Source organism: Macrobrachium nipponense, chromosome 37 (genome assembly GCF_015104395.2).
Source record: "Macrobrachium nipponense isolate FS-2020 chromosome 37, ASM1510439v2, whole genome shotgun sequence".
Taxonomy (NCBI): domain Eukaryota; kingdom Metazoa; phylum Arthropoda; class Malacostraca; order Decapoda; family Palaemonidae; genus Macrobrachium; species Macrobrachium nipponense.
Genome location: NC_061097.1, coordinates 32,550,850 through 32,570,668, shown reverse-complemented (window position 1 = coordinate 32,570,668; position 19,819 = coordinate 32,550,850). Strand labels below are relative to the sequence as shown.

General features: G+C 35.6%; 1 protein-coding gene across 1 annotated transcript in view; it reads left to right on the top strand.

The window, feature by feature from the left end:
* Positions 1–17,573, top strand: part of LOC135209091 (potassium channel subfamily T member 1-like) — a 695,006-nt gene extending 677,433 nt beyond the window's left edge. Inside the window, 5 exon segments of the mRNA XM_064241685.1 lie at positions 2,179–2,278; positions 3,217–3,322; positions 3,864–4,051; positions 4,589–4,845; positions 15,794–17,573. Coding sequence (XP_064097755.1) covers positions 2,179–2,278; positions 3,217–3,322; positions 3,864–4,051; positions 4,589–4,845; positions 15,794–15,865 — 723 coding nt within the window. The 3' untranslated portion in view covers positions 15,866–17,573.
* The last annotated feature ends 2,246 nt before the right edge of the window (positions 17,574–19,819 follow it).

Here is a 19,819-nt window from a genome sequence, read left to right as displayed (position 1 = left end):
GGAAGGTTTGCACCCTTTAAAACTTTGATAGGGAAGTTGGTCCCAATTCTGAGCTTGATAGGGAAGTTGGTCACCATTCTGATCTTTTATAGGGAAGTTGAGAGGCACAGTTATTCTTTTGAGCTTTCTTATTGAAGTTTTTGTTTCCCTCATTCTTCTGAATACTAATAGGGAAGCTCGAATGCCCATTACTCTTAGGGTTTCCATAGTGGTAGAGCTCTCTGTTGCTTTTTCTGTTGTGTCGCTTGTTATGACAAATTATATTTGTATTCTTTCGTGTTTGTTATTTTTATCTCATGTTTCTGTTATTGACAGAACTTGTCTGCTTCTCCTTGTGTTTGGTTTATATATTTATTTATTTATATTATGTTATCTGTTTATCAGTCTGTTGATCTATTCAAGTACATTTAAATTATTTTTTGTTCTTTTAGACATGTGTACACAAACATGAACATTGTTGCTCATTTCAACGAGGTTATCTGCTTATTTCTATATATTGTACACATATACAAAAGCATTAACATTTATGCATACATTCAAACATATTTGTGCTTGCATACAACAAGGATACTTTTCCCAGAGAAATTGTTAGATCTTTGTGACAAATCATCATAATTCCAGTCAATGGTATATAATCCTATTTTCGCGTTCACTAATCTCTGATAAAACATGAAAATCTATGAAGGTTAAGTTTTATATGTAATAAGACATGGCCCCCAATATCCTATTGGCCAGCAGTGTCCTCATAGAGGACGTGGCAATCAGTGTATCAGTATCCCAGAGGTAAGTTTCTCCCAATACAGCACGTCAGTGTTCAACCCAATAGTGTCCTTGCTTTGTAAAAGTAGTTCTTTGTCCCAGTCAGTGTGTTTGTTGTTCAGTGTCGGCATTCAGTTTTTGTTGAGAACTCTCTCTCGTCAACTGCCTTTTTGCCCTTGGTATGACCTTCGGTGTTTTTGCTTGTCTGTGTTAATTGGCTGTAGTTGAGATGCCAGTGTAGATTAGACCACACCTCTTCCTAATAAGGCTATAACTGTTTGCAAGACCATCTTATAAAACATGTTTTTTTTTCTATTCTGTTAGACAAAAAAACAAGGTTGTTTGTTCAAGGCAGCATTTTTTTAAGTTATAAGGATTATAATGTTGTAAATGTAAGGCTTTTCATAAAAGTATTGTTACTTCTACCTATACTTTTTCACTTATTAATTTATTTTATTTTATTTTGTAAATTGCAGTTTCTTCTATGGAGTTTGATATTTCGTAGATTGTGAGATGAATCATTTTCTTCTATGGAGGGAAGACCATAGGGTGAATTTATATTAGTTTTACTGTTTTTAAATATTTTTATTTTTATTATTATTAACATTGTAGTTTTAATTTTTATACATTTTTTCTCCTATTTCACAGGAATATCTTGAGGGTTTCAACTTATCATTGTGGAAGAGATACCTAATTTGAGTTAATGTATGCAAAGTATGGAAGTTTACCTTAATATATATATATTATATACATACATATATATATATATATATATATATATATATATATATAGATATATATATATATATATATATATAGATATATATTATGTATAACAAAGTGCACAAATGTATATACTACTAGTATCTGTATCTGAATACAATTCCATCTTTAATATACATGTTCATTATACAAAAATATTGTTCCGTTGTATAGTTACTGATCTTTTTGAGTATATCAATCTTCCTTTATCATTTAGTCAGCCCCAAACTCTATAGAGGAACCGCACCATAAATGATTTGCTATGCAATTGCTCTTAATATCCTTAGGATTGAGTATACCAATTTTATCTTTTTTTTTTTTTTTTGTGCAGATAGAATGGTAGTTCACCCCTTAACAATCTCTTAACCTCATATGACCTCTCAACATAAACATATCCTGCTGATTCTTTAACCCCTTGAGTCCGGGTACCGGGGTACGTCATATGATGTATCAGCTCATCCGCCAAACAGTTTGAATGATCAGCTCTCAGTATACATCCTTTTGAAATCTCAAAGAGTATGGTTTGATGGACAGACAGGTTTTTAAAAATGATATTAATAATAAAAGCTTTAAAGATATCTCTCTTTTCGGTCTGTTGTTTTTCCTCCCTTCCAAGGCAACCATAAATGTGCAGTTTTTTGTGGGTTGTTTTTCCAGTTCTCCCTCAACATTTCGGATGACCCCAAGGAGGGCCACAGCAACCTGATCGAGAGGGCGGAGATCGCTCAACTGGTCAGGTCGCGGATGCAGAGTCTGGGTGAGTTGCCAACTCCTCCTTTTAGAGGATTTATTTAGATTTGTCTGTGAATGAGGTCAGTCCTGTCGATCGACAAGCGATTTCCCATGTTTTATTGGTTGTCATTTCTTAGCATTCATACAGTATCCTATTCATATGTACTTAATATTGTAAATTAGTACTAGATTTGCATTAGACCTGCTGCAATTACAAATCATTGATTCAAAACTTTTTAACAATATTTTGTAATCACAATTTATCCCTTAGGTTGGGAATTTCTCAATTTTATGATAAGTTTACTATGAAATGTATATTCTTCTTTTGCTTATGTTTATCTTGATTTAGGAATGTTATCATTGTTAACTTGTCTTTCAGTTTCAGATAACTTAGTGTGAATTTAATTCATATATATATGTATACATGTATGTGTATATACTATATATATATATATATATATATATATATATATATATATATATATATATATATATATATATATATATATACATATATATATATATATATTATATATATATATATATATATATATATATATGATATATATATATATATATATATATGTATATATATATATATATATATATATCATATAACTATATATATATATATATATATATATATATATATAGATATATATATATATATATATATATATATGGTATATAATACTGATATATAGATATACAATACATATGTATTTGTTTGTACTTGTTTTAAGACCATGCGTATGCAAATTTGTACTTGAAATTGTCCAGTAATAGAATTTGTCACCCAGTTATCTTGAGAATGCTTTTAGAAATATAATGAATGTCAAATCTGTTTTGTAATGTTTTAGCATTGAAATTAATAAGGTGTTAACGATGTCACCTCTCGTCTTGACAGTATTTTGTTTACGTGTTGTAAAAGACCCATCGTTTGACCCTCCCCCATTTCTACAGCCTTACCTCCAGAAGATTACGACGACGTGTCCGAGAAGCGAAACTCCCTGTCGTTTGTCATCATCAATCCCTCTTGTGACCTGAAACTGGAAGAAGGTGACATAGTGTAAGTGAGGCGTCTCTTGGTTGTTTGTGGATTTCACAAGGTCATAGTCTTTTTTGTAATTGTTATTTGTGTCAGTTAAACTCGCACTTTATTTTTCCTTGTGCCCCCCAGAGAGGTAGTGCTGCCGCATTGCACCTCAAGTAGGGCACTAAAAGCATTACTCAAGGGCGTCTGCAGCTTCCCTTTGGTCCCTAGCTGCTGAAGCCCATGCTGGAGATGTAGTTTTTATTATTATTAATCACTTGATCTTTCTACGTGTAATGATTTGGCTTTTATCTATCATGCCCACTTCTGAATCACCTTATTCATGCACATCTTTATCCCAGTTAAGGCCAATTAAATATATCTTCATCCCAGTTAATGCCAATTGAATATTGTATATCCTCATCTCAGTTAATGCCAATGTAACATATCTTCATCCCAGTTAATGCCAATTAAATATATAATCCCAATTTCAGCCTACCATCATAACCTGAAGTCATGTCCACACCCCTTTAAAAACCATCACGACCTGAAGTAATGTCTGCATCCCCTTTTCCAGTTATCTCATCCGGCCTAGTCCGTTTTCGGCGCAGAAGACCTTCGAAAGGCACAATTCGCGCCGAAAGTCCAACATCTCTCTCTGTGATACGAGAAGGCGGAGCACCACGTTCACGAGGCCGCCGCCTCTCACATCAGCTCCCAAATCAAACTCCCTCAGCCTTCCCGACAGCCCGCAGATATCCCCAGGTAAGTCGTAGACCTCGGTAGCATCCTCCTGTCCTGTTTTCCTCCTCCTGCTGCTCCTTATGTCTCTTTGTCGAGCTAAAAGAAGACATTATTCTTGCATGACCATAAAGAGTTATCAGTATCTGTCTTGAGTCACCTCTCCATAATGATTTTTTTTTACCTTTTCATTTCTTTACAAAATGAAAAATATGCAGGGAATACGGTCCATTTTTGTGGATTGGGCACATTGGCTGCTCAAGGATGTAATGGTTCTAGCTGGCATAATGCTAGGCTAGGAATGAACCTTTCAGACGAGTTATAAGATTGAGATTTTAACTCATGTGTTCTAATTAACTTTCTAAATATAACAACAGTGATACACAGTTTTTGAGGTCAGCTTCAGATGTTATACCCAATGTTGTGCCGAATCCATATCGAAACTGGTCGTTGTCATTCCCTGCAGTAAAGAAATGTGGCACTTGAAAGGATGTCTTCACACTTTGGCTAGCATCTCTTTCTAACTGAGATAACTCTTTTTCTCATTTCCCGATCCCTCAGGGCCTATCCTGGGTTCCCCTGTAGATTCCCTTCACGTCCCCGTGTCCCCTCCAACAGGATATGTCCGTGGGCGATCCAACTCCCTCCGAGTCGATGACATCCTCATGAGACGATCCAACTCCCTGAGGTTTGGTCTTGAGGCGACGAGAAAGATTAATAGTTTCGAGGAGTTGGGCATCAACCCCATCACACCACTCACCAGGGACGAGAGGACGGGCTCCATCAAAATCCCCATCAATGGTTCTATTGGGGTTGAGGTAGGGGCGCCATTGAGGGAACTGCTGAAGAACGCTTTGGCCTTGGACTAGGTGTTGCATGGTCCCTCTTTTACTGTTTGGGACACCAAACAGCTTGCCTGTAGTTTCGTGCCTGCTTGTAGGCGCCGGAAAATCCACAGAAATCTTTGTGAATTTGGAGTCCTATTGCTACACTGTTAAGGAATACTTCAGTCTAGAAAGTAGTATTACATGGTCCCTCTGCTGCTGGAGACAGTGTATTTTGCCTTTAGTTTATTGCCTGTTCGTAGTTTATCAGATATTATTGTGCTGAAGGCTTATTATAGACCTATATAGGACTGGTGGGGAAAGACCAGTCCTGTAATACCTCAAAATTGGTTAGATGGATAGACGTTTGTGTTGGTCCCTTGATACAAATGCTCATGGATGAACCCATGAATGAATGGATGTGTTAGTATACAAAAGACTTGTTTTGTATCCTCCACCTATTTATCTCCTCCTCCTTTGTTTTTTTTTGTATGGTGTTTTTACGTTGCATGGAACCAGTGGTTATTCAGCAACGGGACCAACAGCTTTACGTGACTTCCGAACCACGTCGAGAGTGAATGTCTATCACCAGAAATACACATCTCTCATTCCTCAATGGAATGGCCGAGAATCGAACTCACAACCACCGAGGTGGGACGCAAACACCATACCATTCATGCCACCAAGGCGCTATCTCCTCCTCCTGTATCTCTCCTTATCCTTATTGTTTCTGTTCTTTCATTAAATTCCTCTCCTATTCCATACTTTATTTTCTTTTTCTAAACATTTGTAATTCTGATGCATAGTGTATACATAGGTGACAGGAAATAATAGTACTATAAGAAATCTTATGATAAGAATGACCTCATGCTTTTAGATTTTGTAATGTGTCTGATTACAGTGGTGTGCTGCAGATCTTTGTATACATATATATAGTATCAATCATGTATGTAGGTATAAATCATAATTGGATTACATTTATGGAGTGTGTTTTTCATAGTGAAATATTGGCTTAGTTGGAGACAAGACATTTCCTAAATGTATTGACTGAGCCGTGAAAGTTAACACCCGTCTTAAATAATTTGTGGAACTAAAGGTGACACTTTAGGAATCTTTTCACCAGAAAACTGATAACTAATAGTCTAGCCTTTAGTATATCCTAATAAATATAGGTTGCAGACCTAAGCTATTCAGGTACCTTCAATGACAAATATCATTACTTGCTGTGTTTTAATAGGTAAAGGTCTCTTCATAATATGCTTCAAAAGCATAGTAAAGTCTAGTAACAAATGGACTGGTACCTTAAAAACTTAAAATAGCTAGTGTTTTTTATATTAAATTACTACTAGGTTCTTTAGATCTTCATCTTGCTAGTTTTAATAACTAAGTTGAAACACTTCACTCTCCTAGCAAATAATGCAGAGGTTTGAGGAGTCGAACCAAACTTTGATTTCTTTTCTCAAATTTGTAATGAAAAAAAGGCTTTTTGTTGTCCTCCCAAGGTTGCTGTTTGTGTGCCACTAAATTTACTGTGCTCTGAGTGGTTTTGTTTTAGCCCTACCAACCAAAATGTAATACTACTAATTAGCATACTGCATGAATTTAACATTTCTCTTTTTAGTTAATGTTACTAGTGAGGTGCATGAATTTCTTCTATCCTGCTAGTTGTATTTTCCAGAATTCCCATTATCTTCCCCTTTCATGAGTCTGACCTGTTGCATTTCTCATAGTTAGTTCCCATTGTTCTTCTTTCCCATTACCTGAGAACTACTTGAGGCCATTGTTTACCCTTTCCATCAAGCTTTTAGAACATAGGTGGGAGGTTCCCCCTATAATGCAATTCAGAATTGTTCCAATTTGCAAATTAGTTCTTCTGGAATGGATTTGTTGCCAAACGGTTGTGGGTTTGTTCCAAATTTAACCGTAGGTATTATTACCTATCCAATCTTATGACAGCTATCTTAGTATGCATCCACACTATAGGAAAACATGTCATAGACACTTTGGCATCATATTGCGTACATACCACAAACATGATGAAAATATTTCAGCAACTGGAAGTGGAGAACAAACCTTTGGCAAATGCAGGGTAATCGGTTGTTGACTTAAATTCAAACGTTTGTGACATGTGCAATAAGTTACTGATGTGTGTTTATGGTATGGTCTGCTGTAGTGTGGACACATTTTCTTTTAAGCTTGGCGCATGTGCATAGTAATTAGAACTAAAGAGTACCTGTAAGAGTAACTGAACTGCAGCAATGCAGGTGCAAGTGAGACCATCATCCCAGTTAGATGACCCATTTTTACACAAACTTTTTTCTTAAAATTTTTTTTAATCTAGTGTCCTGCTAGGTTTAGTAGTTATTGCTTGCCCTTTCTTTTGTGACCTCTCTTGTAGGATTTTTCGTCTAGGTAAGTTCATAGTTTCTATTCTCTTTTTAGTACCTCAGCATAGGGTAATTGTTGAGCTAAAGGCTCTGTGTTTATTGCATGTCTGTGTGTTTGGACCACTCTTCACCAACTAAGTTCATATGATCTTAAACTTGAAAATGTAATGCATTTTTAGTGTTAATGTTGAAGAGTATGTTTTGAAGTTGTACTCATATTTAAACATTACAAACACCATGGGATTGTAATGCACAATATTCAGCCCTTAAATTCTTGAAAGATGCCAATGTTTTGCACTATGGTAGCCCCTTTGGCATCATATTTGAGGCTGTTATTCCAAATAGCAAGTTGATTTGCAGTAGGAGGACTTATTGACAAATTGTTTCTTAGTGCGCCATAGAGATATTAAGAATGGATTAATTTTATTCAAGGAGATTCTTACTGTTTAGTAAGGATAATATCTTTGGCTTATTTCTTCGTAAATCTGAAAACACGGAATCCATAGCATTATAGTTGGGGCGTTGCAGAAATGTTATGAATTCAAGTAATTGATTCGAATTTTTTATGGATTTTAATTATGAGGTCTCAAACATGATTTTGAGATTATTTTAGCATATAATTTAACTGTGGTGTTAAGAATTTTTATCAGAGTTTATTCAACTTATATATTATGATATTTTTTTAAACCTAAAACTGCAATATTCAGCTTCGTATAGGGAAAACTTTTAACATTAGAATTTAACTTCGTAATGACTTTTTAAGCTTATGGCTTTTTTGACTTACATAATAATTTGCATAATTTAAGGCTTACTGAAATACGCTATGCATAATGTGGATTAGGGTAATGCTAATATATAACATCTTTAACATTTTAAGCTTTGGAGCTTATTCCAGTGTCATGAATATATCTAAGCTTCCATTTGATTACGTATACTTATTAACAATGGATTTTCTTGAGCACAGGGCTTTCATCGTGAATTTTCAAAGCTCAGTTTTTATTTTTATAGACGTCAGATTCTCAAAGCTTAGAGATTACTTAACTTTTGCAGCTGCCAATCTCCTAAAGTTCAAAGCTTACTGGTGGTTTAACTTAGGTTATTTTAAGCTTAGAGCTTATATAACATAATTTTCCTCCAGTCTCACAACATTTAACATGTTATTAAACATCTTAATCTGGATTAACAAAACATTTTTTCCCTGTCTCACAACGTTAGCATCCTATTGAACATCTTAATTTGAATTAACAAAACATAATATTTCCCAGTCTTACAACATTTAACATTTTGTTTAATTTAACATCCTGATTTGAATAAGCAAAACAATTTTTTCCAGTCTTACAACATTTAACATCTTGTTGAAAATCCTAATTTGAATTGACAAAATACATATAATATTTTGCGAGCCTTACAGCATTTATCATCTTATTGAACGTCCTAATTTGTATTGACAAAACATAATACTATTTTGCCAGTCTTACAACATTTAACATGTTACTATTAAACATCCCAATCTCAATTAACAAATGGTTTATCATCAATCTGCTCTCGCCAACATTGGATATCAGAGTGAGGAAACTTCTTTCTGATTTTGGGATTCTAAGTAAACAGATTTGACTCACGTAGGTAGTTCTTCCTCCAGTGTGAGACACATTTCTTTATCTGGGACGAATTAGAAAATATGAAGATTGTAATTTATTATGATATATATGGAATTAGAAATTGAGTTTATAACAGCTGAAGAGACGGCGCTAATTATAAAATGCTCTCGGTTCATCTCATCCATAACAATACATGTGGACAAATATTTCTGAATTTTTTTATTATTATTTCTGAAGCTTTAATGCAAATATATGTTTGAAAAGGACAGTTTGAAGTGCATATTTTATCTCTCTCTCTCTCTCTCTCTCTCTCTCTCTCTCTATCTCTCTCTTTCTCTCTCTCTCTCTCCTCTCTCTCTCTCTCTGTCTAAGACATTTTTAATTGCGCACTACAATTGATTTTTGCTTTAATATTTTCCTCTCTCCATAAGCTGTATGAAAGAAAATCAAATCCACTTTCATTACTAAAATCATTCTCTTATCTTTTAATAGATCCTAGTACAGAACAAACAATATATACCAAATATAATATATATATATATATATATATATAGATATATATATATATATATATATATATATATATATATATATATATATATATATATATATATATATTATATATATATATACAATAAAGAAGATTTAGGGCAGGAACACAAAGAGATTCACAGTTATGCTTTAATCCTACGTTTCGTGACAAAGAGCTGATTACAAGATCCAATAGTTGAAAAGTTAAAACAGTTTAATGGTAAAATTACAACTCTCACACTTAAATTACATGCACACTTGATTAAAACAGACCAGAAGTACCAAACAACTTACAAATGACAAGAAGAACACTAAAAAATTTCAGCTAAATTACACAAACATAAAAGTAACATATAATAAAAAGTAAAAGTCATATATTCACAAAACCACAGCCAAAAACAGCCCAACACTTAACCAACCTTTCAGCATCAAAGATAAAAACACACTAAAAGTAAACAACGTCAAGAGGCACAAGGAATGATTGAATAATTAGGCTAAAAACAAGGGGACAGCAGAGAAATGGTTGTTTAAGGTTGGAACTCGTAGTTTGATGTTCAGAGTTTCCAAAATCAACAGTTCATTGGGTTCCCTTGTTTGGCCAATAATTTTAAAATCTTTGTATTTGACTGCAGCTTTACATTTAATAGTGTGCTTCCTTATAGAAGATGTTTCTGGGTTAGATAACTTACACCCAGTTCTGACCCTGAGAAGACGCCGAGTAGATCCCACATATTTTCCCAGATTACATCTGGGACAAGTGTATTCATAAACGACACCCGACATCATCAAAGGGCAGAGCCAATCTTTAAACTTGAAGAGCGAGCCAATGGTCTTGGGATTCTTAGGTATAAGCTTTAGATTTACGGCTCCAAAATGTCTGTGCACAATCTTGGTAAACTCTTTTCGAAAATTTTCATTTAACAGGTACGGGAAACTGGCATAAAGAGGGAGCTTTGGGACCTTAAAACATATATTCTGTTCAGAAACCCTTTTATTAAGTAGTTTATTTAAAATTCTATAAAAGATCTTAGAAGGAAAGCAATTATTAGAGAAGTACTGGAGGAGAAAAGTAATTTCGTTGTGGAAGAGAGACCAGGTAGAGGTAAGAGACAGAGCACGATAGAGTAAGGTATATATCGAGTTAAGTTTGAAATTGAGAAAACAGAAACTATAGAAGTTGGAACTGAGGCCAGTAAATGTTTTCTTTCAAAAAATTGAAATACTAAAACAATCATTTTCCTTGGAGACCAAAATATCTAGGAAGGCTAATTTTAAATTATGTTCTTTTTCCATTGTAAAATTAATATTAGTATGGTAATTATTAGCAAAATCTAGGAACCTGTCAGCATCGAATTCATGCTTGAACTAGATAAAAGTGTCGTCCACGTAGCATGAGTAAAACAGAGGGCGGAAGGCCAGGGGGCATTCGTCCAAAATGCGCTCCTCCAGGGAGCACATGAATATGTTCGCAAAGGTAGGACTAAGAGGAGACCCCATGGCTATGCCCTCAGGGTAACAAGAGAGTACTTAAGGAGGACAAGGCATCTCAGGCCGGGGTGCAGGAGGTTGTTTGTAAGTACAGGACGGAACAAAAAGGAAGTGTCCAGGAATACAATATCGTTTTGGCTAAGAGAAACGATCAGGAATGCCTACATGACAGAAGGCAAGGGGTCAGATAGCCAGGAGAAGGCTAGGGCTCATGACATGAGGGGCTTGAGTGCTTCTTTGGCATTCAAGAAGAATATTTCTGTTGAGAGAATTCTGAAAGCGGGTGTTTGGAAACGCCAAACGACTTTCACCTCCTTTTATTTAAAAGATGTTGCCCATAGATCCTTGGATACCTTTTCCTTGGGTCCAGTGGTGGCAGCCCAGCAAGTGGTATAGCTCATCCAGTATCCCTGGCGGGTCAGTTTGTGTCTAGTCTAAGATGAAGGTATGAAAGTAGAATGAATGGGATGACTGGTCTTTTTGTCTTTACTACTTTCTTTCTACTCCTTTACCTACGGGCAGTATGAAGGAGAGTACCATCATGAACTGGAACAGACTAGATGCAGGTGAGGTGGTCAGCCATACTGTAAAGTTATGTTAAGAGTATAGTATACTTTCCAGTAGCAACACACCCCTCTCAGTAGTTGGAAGGGAGGGGTGATGGTAGAGCCAGACACAAGGGACAAGAGTGGTTTATGAGAATATGGGGTCCCCTATTTCCCCATAGTTTATAAACTATGGCATGATACCAGCACCCAGTGAGGGAAACCAATAGATCTCCTTATATCTTTGGTTCAAAGGTTTAGTCCATTCTCTTAGAATTCTCCTAATGGATTTAGATGGCAAACTCCCAGTCAGTTACAGACTTACCTCCCTCCAATAAGTAAGTCTATCCTAATGTTAAGACCGAAGGTTTGTTTCGTATATGAACAAATGACAAATTTGTAACTAATTTGTATTTTTCATAACTAACAAACCTGAGGTCTTAACAGTTAAAGGGCCCACCTCACACACCCCTCTAGCAGTCTAACTGGGTTAGAAGTATAACTGGCGGGTCGGTCACACGACGCTGATGGCATTCTGGGTATACATGCCCCGTGACCTGGTATAGAGGCCAATAGTCCCTGGATCGCACAAGTTTAATTTAATTCTACCGGTTTCCAGCTTGGCGCTAGTAAATCCTAATGTTAAGACCTCAGGTTTGTTAGTTATGAAAAATACAAATTAGCTACAAATTTGTCATTTTCGAAAAGAGTTTACCAAGATTGTGCACAGACATTTTGGAGCCGTAAATCTAAAGCTTATACCTAAGAATCCCAAGACCATTGGCTCGCTCTTCAAGTTTAAAGATTGGCTCTGCCCTTTGATGACGTCGGGTGTCGTTTATGAATACACTTGTCCCAGATGTAATCTGGGAAAATATGTGGGATCTACTCGGCGTCTTCTCAGGGTCAGAACTGGGTGTAAGTTATCTAACCCAGAAACATCTTCTATAAGGAAGCACACTATTAAATGTAAAGCTGCAGTCAAATACAAAGATTTTAAAATTATTGGCCAAACAAGGGAACCCAATGAACTGTTGATTTTGGAAACTCTGAACATCAAACTACGAGTTCCAACCTTAAACAACCATTTCTCTGCTGTCCCCTTGTTTTTAGCCTAATTATTCAATCATTCCTTGTGCCTCTTGACGTTGTTTACTTTTAGTGTGTTTTTATCTTTGATGCTGAAAGGTTGGTTAAGTGTTGGGCTGTTTTTGGCTGTGATTTTGTGAATATATGACTTTTACTTTTTATTATATGTTACTTTTATGTTTGTGTAATTTAGCTGAAATTTTTTAGTGTTCTTCTTGTCATTTGTAAGTTGTTTGGTACTTCTGGTCTGTTTTAATCAAGTGTGCATGTAATTTAAGTGTGAGAGTTGTAATTTTACCATTAAACTGTTTTAATTTTTCAACTATTGAGATCTTGTAATCAGCTCTTATTTTATGTTAACATATTATACTTTATTTTGTAGAAATATCCCTGAAGATGTGGCAATGTTGTCACGAAACGTAGGATTAAACCTTAACTGTGAATCTCTTCGAGTTCCTGCCCTTAATCTTCTTTATCGTGTGAATAAAATACCCTGTACATCTGACCTGTGGTGTTTATCTGTGTATATATACAGTGGACCCCCCTTATTCGCGTTCTCCAGATTCGCGGACTCACACATTCGCGGATTTCTCTCGGGAACGTTTCCCTGCATTATTCGCGGAAAATTCGCGCATTCGCGGTATTTTTCTATGAGAAATATCCACAAATTCATGGTTTTTGTGATCAATTTCATCATAAAATGCACTTTTTGTGATAAAACTATTAAAAAAACCAAGTATGAAAATTTTTAGTGGTTTTTCTTAAGTTTTAACTAACGAAATAGGCTGTTTTTAGCACTTTTATAAGGGTTCCAAACATTCGCGGATTATAACTATTCACGGGGGGGTCTGGTACGCATCCCCCGCGAATACGGGGGGAACACTATATATATATATATATATATATATATATATATATATATATATATATATATATATATATATATATATATATATATATTGTGTATGCAAATATATGTCTATATGGTACATATTTTTCATATCTTTTTACAAATTATTATCTAAATATATGATTATTTCATCATAGTTCTTCACTGAAAGCCTGATTATTAAGCATTTTGGGACAACTCTTAGTTATCTGGCATACAAGCCAATTCTGGATAATATGCTTGATTGTAGTAACTAAGTGTATATAGTATATATATATATATATATATATATATATATATATATATATATATATATATATATATATATATATATATATATATATATATACATATGTAAATAATGTCTGTATGCATGTATGTATATGATTTAATGCAAATTTATGCTGTGTATATTTACCTGTGAGTGTAATTGAAAAGAATTTCTGTTCAGTTCCTGGCCAATATCACATTGTGCCTAAAACTCAGACCTTAATTAGGATAGCTAAAATGTCGTTTAGGTCTTTGTTGCAGAGTAGTTTAACCTTTTATGTTTACTTAGGCATATTATGGATTATTAGATGCATCTATGAAAGATTCGTTTGTCCAGTGACGTTATGCTTGCAGATGAGTTTGATTCTGTTTTTTATGTTTTGTGAAATTGCTTCGGAGTTTGCTTTCAGTGTCTGCAAAGTTGTGCTACTTTGCCTTCTGTGGTGCCTATGTTTGCTTTTTGTGTCTGTGAAATGCTGCCAATGTTTGCCTTCTGTGGCTGTGAAATTGTGCCTATTTTTGCTTTCTGTGTCTGTGAAATGGTGCCAATGTTTGCCCTTTATGTCTGCGAAGTTGTGCTTTGCCTTCTGTGGCTGTGAAATTGTGCCAATGTTTTCCTTTTGTGTCAGTGAAATGGTGCCAATGTTTGCCTTTTGTGGCTATGAAATTGTGCCTATGTTTGCTTTCTGTGTCTGAAATGGTGCCAATGTTTGCCCTTTGTGTCTGTGAAGTTGTGCCAACATTTGCCTTTTGTCTGTGAAGTTGTGCCGATGCCTTTGTGTCTGAGGTTGTTCTAATTTTGCCTTCTGTGTCTGTGAAATTGTGCCAATACTATTTGCCTTTTTGTGTCTGTGAAATTGTACCAATGTTTGCCTTTTGTGTCTGAAATTGTACCTATGTTTGCCTTTTGTCTGAAGGTGTGCTAATGTTTGCCTTTTGTGTCTGTGAAATTGTGCCAATGTTTGGCCTTTGTCTGTGAAGTTGTTCTAATGTTTGCCTTTTATGTCTGTGAAATTAATGTCGATGGGTCACCTTAAAGGGTTCCCTGTGTGTATGTGAAATCGTCGTATGGGTCACCTTAAAGGGTTCCCTGTGTGTATGTGAAATTGTCTTAAAGTGTCCCTTTATGTCTGTGAAATTGCCTTGAAGTGTCCCTTTGTCTGTGAAATTGTCTTGAAGTGTCCCTTTATGACTGTGAAATTGTCTTGAATTGTCCCTTTATGTCTGTGAAATTGTCTTGAAGTGTCCCTTTATGCTTTATGTCCATAAAATTGTCTTGAAGTGTCCTTTTATGACTATGAAATTGTCTTAAATTGTCCCTTTATGTCTGTGAAATTGTCTTGAAGTGTCCCTTTATGCTTTATGTCCGTGATATTGTCTTGAAGTGTACCCATCATATCTTTGAATTGTTTTGAAATTATTATCACATTTTATCATCACTTATTTAGCCTTTAGAAAGCACCTCTACTTTTTACCACAATTTTGAGGTACAAAGCTATCACCTTCAGGTGCACCTGCATGAATACTATTAGGTACCGTAGTAATAACGTTTTTTTGCCTCCAGGAAAAGTAATGAACCTCAGCATAAAAGTTTTTGTCCCTACTTAACAGAAATGTAATGCTTCTCATTCTAAACGTTTTCATTCAAAATTAAAATGTTCTGCTTCTTATTCAGAGGGTTTTAGGGTCATATTTAAAAGGTATTGCTTCTTACCTAAAGGTATCACCACCTTCTTGATAAAAGTAATGCTTCTCAGTTTAAAACTCTTTGGCCCATTTTGTGTGTCAAAATTAAAAGGTATTGCTGTTTATCCTAGTGGTTTTTATGTCAAAATTGTCAAAACTAAGAGGTGTTGCTTCTTATCCTAAAGTGTTGCCTCCTTCCGTAAAATTAATGCTTAGCATTATAAACTTCCCACCACAGGAAAAAAAAAAGGATGCATCTCAGTGTAAAAGTATTTTTGTGTCGAAATTAAAAGGCGTAGCTTGTCTTGCTCAAATTAAAAAGTTGTTGCTTCTTATCCTAGAGGTTTTGCCTCCCCTCAAATAAATAAATGCTTCTTAGTCTAAACTTTCCTTCCCCTACAGCCAAAAAAAAGAAGTGATGCCTCTCATTCTAAAACACCCTTCCATGCTCCCTGACAGGTGACGCCCCCAGAGGAATGCGGTTCTGAGGCCTCCGTACCTTCCATCCAGCTGCAAGGTACCATCGTCTGACCCCCGCCTTCCCCGCGGCCCGCCCGCGTCTGGTTCCACATGAGAGGCGCCCGCGGCGTGGCGGCGACACGCGCAGCAACACGCGCAGCTCGCTCCCCACGTCTCTGACGGCCAGCGACCTCCCCCGGGGGCTGCAGGCCGTCCCTGGGCCTTGTGCCCTGGCCGCAGTCTCTGCAGTAGGAAAGGGGAGGTCGTTAAATCCTCGTCAAGGACAGAAAGGACTTGAGGACTTTTATATTTTTGAATCGTTGCATGAGACTTCTTTTGGGGGGAGAGGATGTTTGGGAGATTTGGTTGGTTCTTGGCCCCATGAGCTGAGTTATCCTTCTCTCTCCTTATAAAAAGATTATAATTATAACTATGATTATAATTATAGTGATGCCATAAGTGCTTGGTTTAGTGTGCAAGTGGTTTTATTATTATTATTATTATTATTATTATTATTATTATTATTATTATTATTATTAGTTACGCATCCAGTTGGGTTGGATGCCCCGTGAACTTTGGTACAAACGGTGATGATGATGATAATGCTGATCGTAGTGAATATTTAAAATAAAAAATAAAATATTACAATTGTGATTCATACTGTATTAAGGACAAATTCTTTTCAAACCCTTTTTTAAAAAAATAAGTGATTTTTTAAAGTTGTAAGTCTTAAGAAACACACAAAATGGCTTAAAGATGGACGAACTTAGAAGTTTAAAGACGTGAGAAATAATAAATTACATAAAAAAGGATGACAATAATTGTTTCCTTTTTTGGGACCTTTTAACAGTATAGTGGCTTCCCTTCCATGAAGGGTTTGTTTGTGCTCCACACACACACAAAAGAAAAAAAAAAAAAAAAAAAAAAAAAGACATATTTAGGAATCATTCCAGTGTAGAGAGACGGTGACAACAGCGAAATAAGGTTATAGGAGGTTCTGTGGTGAATCTCCTTGCCCTTGTGACCTCTCGTGACCCCATGAGTGACCTAAGGGAATTGGCAGATTTACGAATCTGCCCACTAGTCTAAATATATCCTGGAAGCATTGCTCTCTCATTCCCAGTCATGCCTACTGGATTAGAAACAGAAGGATCAATTTGTAATCTGGAATTCTGATGCATTGGCATTCCAGCCAATTCTGGAATACCTGTCTCGAGTTCCAGCCAGTTTCCAGGGGACATTTTCTGGGTCCTTCAAGCAAAAACATTGTTGTGTTTTGTAGCCATTTTTTCCACTCCATACCCCCATCTCAATTCATTCTGAGACTGTTGGAACATTAACGACCGCATCCGTGCTACAAAGCGTTGTACTCATTGATTTTTAGATATTTTTCATAATTCTAACGACTATTTGTGACATTTTCCAAGTTTTATCTTCTATATATACATATATAAATATTATACATAACATATAAATATATAAATATATATTTATCATTATCTCGGGTGCGAGTTGCTGTACAGGAGTGCTGGTGTAAAACTCTTTGTGATAACTCTGGAGGTGTTGTGTTGTGTACAGAACGTTGTCAAAGGGAACTGAGCAAAGAAAGCTGAGCATAATCCTGCATATTATTTATTTTAATATTAAATAGTTGATGATTAAATGCATAGCACGTATTAGCCCTAAGGTTTAAACAAAAAGTAAAAAAAGCTCGACATTCTGTGAAGCCTGAAGTTTTATGTCTCCGGTATTCAGAGACGAAATACACAACTTGACAGTTGGTCGTCGTTTATTAATACATCCTTCCAGTGTCTGCCTGCCTGTTCTTGACTTGTCTGTCTGTTTATACAGTATGCACCTATACACTAAAAGGACAGTGAATGCGGTTGATAGGTTGTATGATTTGGAAATGGAATCCGTGCTTGTCTGTGACTTTCTGTCTAGTTGTACATTACGTATCTATAATGACAGTGAATATTGTTGCAAAGTTGTAAGATATGAAAGTGGATTCTGTCTGTGCCTCTGCACCTGTCTGTTATTTTGTACGTATGTAATTATACTTGCAAAGTTGTAAAATATAGAAGCGGGTTGCGAGTGGAGTGTGGAATGACTGATGCTTGCTAGTGACACAGTAGTGATGGGATAGTGAACAGAAGCTACAGTAACAAGTGAAAGATATATATACATATGTATATATGCATATGCATGGATGTATACTTGAATAATCACTCAGGTGTATAGGGGAACAACCAATGAAGAACAGTATATGTGAAGCATTTGGCTACATATGTTGAGGTAAGTTCCATAATTTTGCTTTTTCTATTCTCCGTAATCTTTGTTATAAACAAGGAATTCAAATACTTTGTTTTCATAGACTCAGTTGCATAATTAAGACCGATGTTTATTTACAGCCTAGCTTTAAATCAGTCTGATCACAACACATTATAGAGGAATTTAACAGAATCTTACATGTAAACTGAAACTTTAGCAAGTCTGAACAACTGTGAACAGATTACATCAAATTTCATACAATCAGAATATGTACACTAGATGACAAGATACAGTCATATTAGCAACTAAATATGAGTGTACTGTACTAATTCCCTTATTGGTGTCACTGACTTAAAGAAAGTAATATGAATTCCTTTTTTGCTTGGCTGTTGGGAGATTGTTTCAGAAATAAAGGTCATTTATCGTGCTTGGCTGTTGTCCAAAGCAGGTTTATAATCATAAAGCAAATTAATATTTGAGAGTGATGTCACTTATACCATGAATCTAATCTTGAAATGTAATTGGTATTAATTGTGACTTTCCTTTACAGGAACGTGGAAGTCCTCTCAGGTTGCAAGTTGCTGTCTGGGGAAAGAAATATTTCTTCAAATAAATACTTTAGGTTCGTTTCTCAGCGAGACTGTGGATTTGCAACATATAGGTCTATTGTTCTCTCTCCAAGTTGAAGAGTCCTATCAGATGCAAGCAACCTGTCAGAGTATGAGATTCATATAGCACAGGACACTGAATTTTATGAAGTGATTAGGTATAACAGAATCTGTAGTTCGTAAGGACCACTTACGAGTTGAGTTAACACTGTTTGTCTTGTTTGGTATAGAAATTAACCCTGGTTAGTCCAGGTAACACAATGATGCTAGGATAATATGTTTAGTTTACTTGCTCAACTTACCATTATATAAAACACCAAATGTATATGTAGTAGTTTGTATTAAATTGTCTAGCTTACAGTATATGTATTGTATGTATTTACTCTTAGTGCCTTCTGATCTAACTAGGTTAATAAACATTCTCGAGGGAAGTATAGGCTATATAGTACACTACATACACATATTTGTTTTCTCGGTTTTCTGTAGTCTGTAAACATGATGTTTGTTGATTAAACATTTCAAATTGTGTTTCACTGTCCCTCCCTTATTTATTTAGTCTCCCTACTTATTTATCACCATTCTCACATTAATTTTGCATATTCATTGGCCTGGGATGATTATTGTGGTGCAAAATATGAACAGATGGAAATTTACTATTACAAAAAGATAATCGCATCACTGCAGTATGGTTAATGACCCAAAGTCTTGGCTACATTTGCAAAAGCTAAATTCAAGTACAAAATGTTGTGAAGTCCCCCTTTTGAATATACCATCAAGTACTGCAATGATATTGCCAGAACCTTCTACTACTCCATCGCATCTGAAAGGCAAAGACACTTTCACATTTTATATGGAAAGGATGGTCTCTGCTTCAATCACGAAAGAAATTATTGTCCATAAGGACGTGTGCTGGTCCCAAAAAACGCTGTCAACCATAAAGGTAAGAGTCATTTTGCAGCCATACATCAATAAGAATCTTTTCATTGAACACAAATTTGTAATATTATAATTTTTTTCTATATTTTCTTGGGGTATATAACACAATTTCACGGTTACTAGGGCTAGGCCATCACTTAATGGAATTTAGAAAACCCCATAAGTCAATCACTATATCGTAGAAGCAAGAGGCCTATTGGCTGTGCCTGTA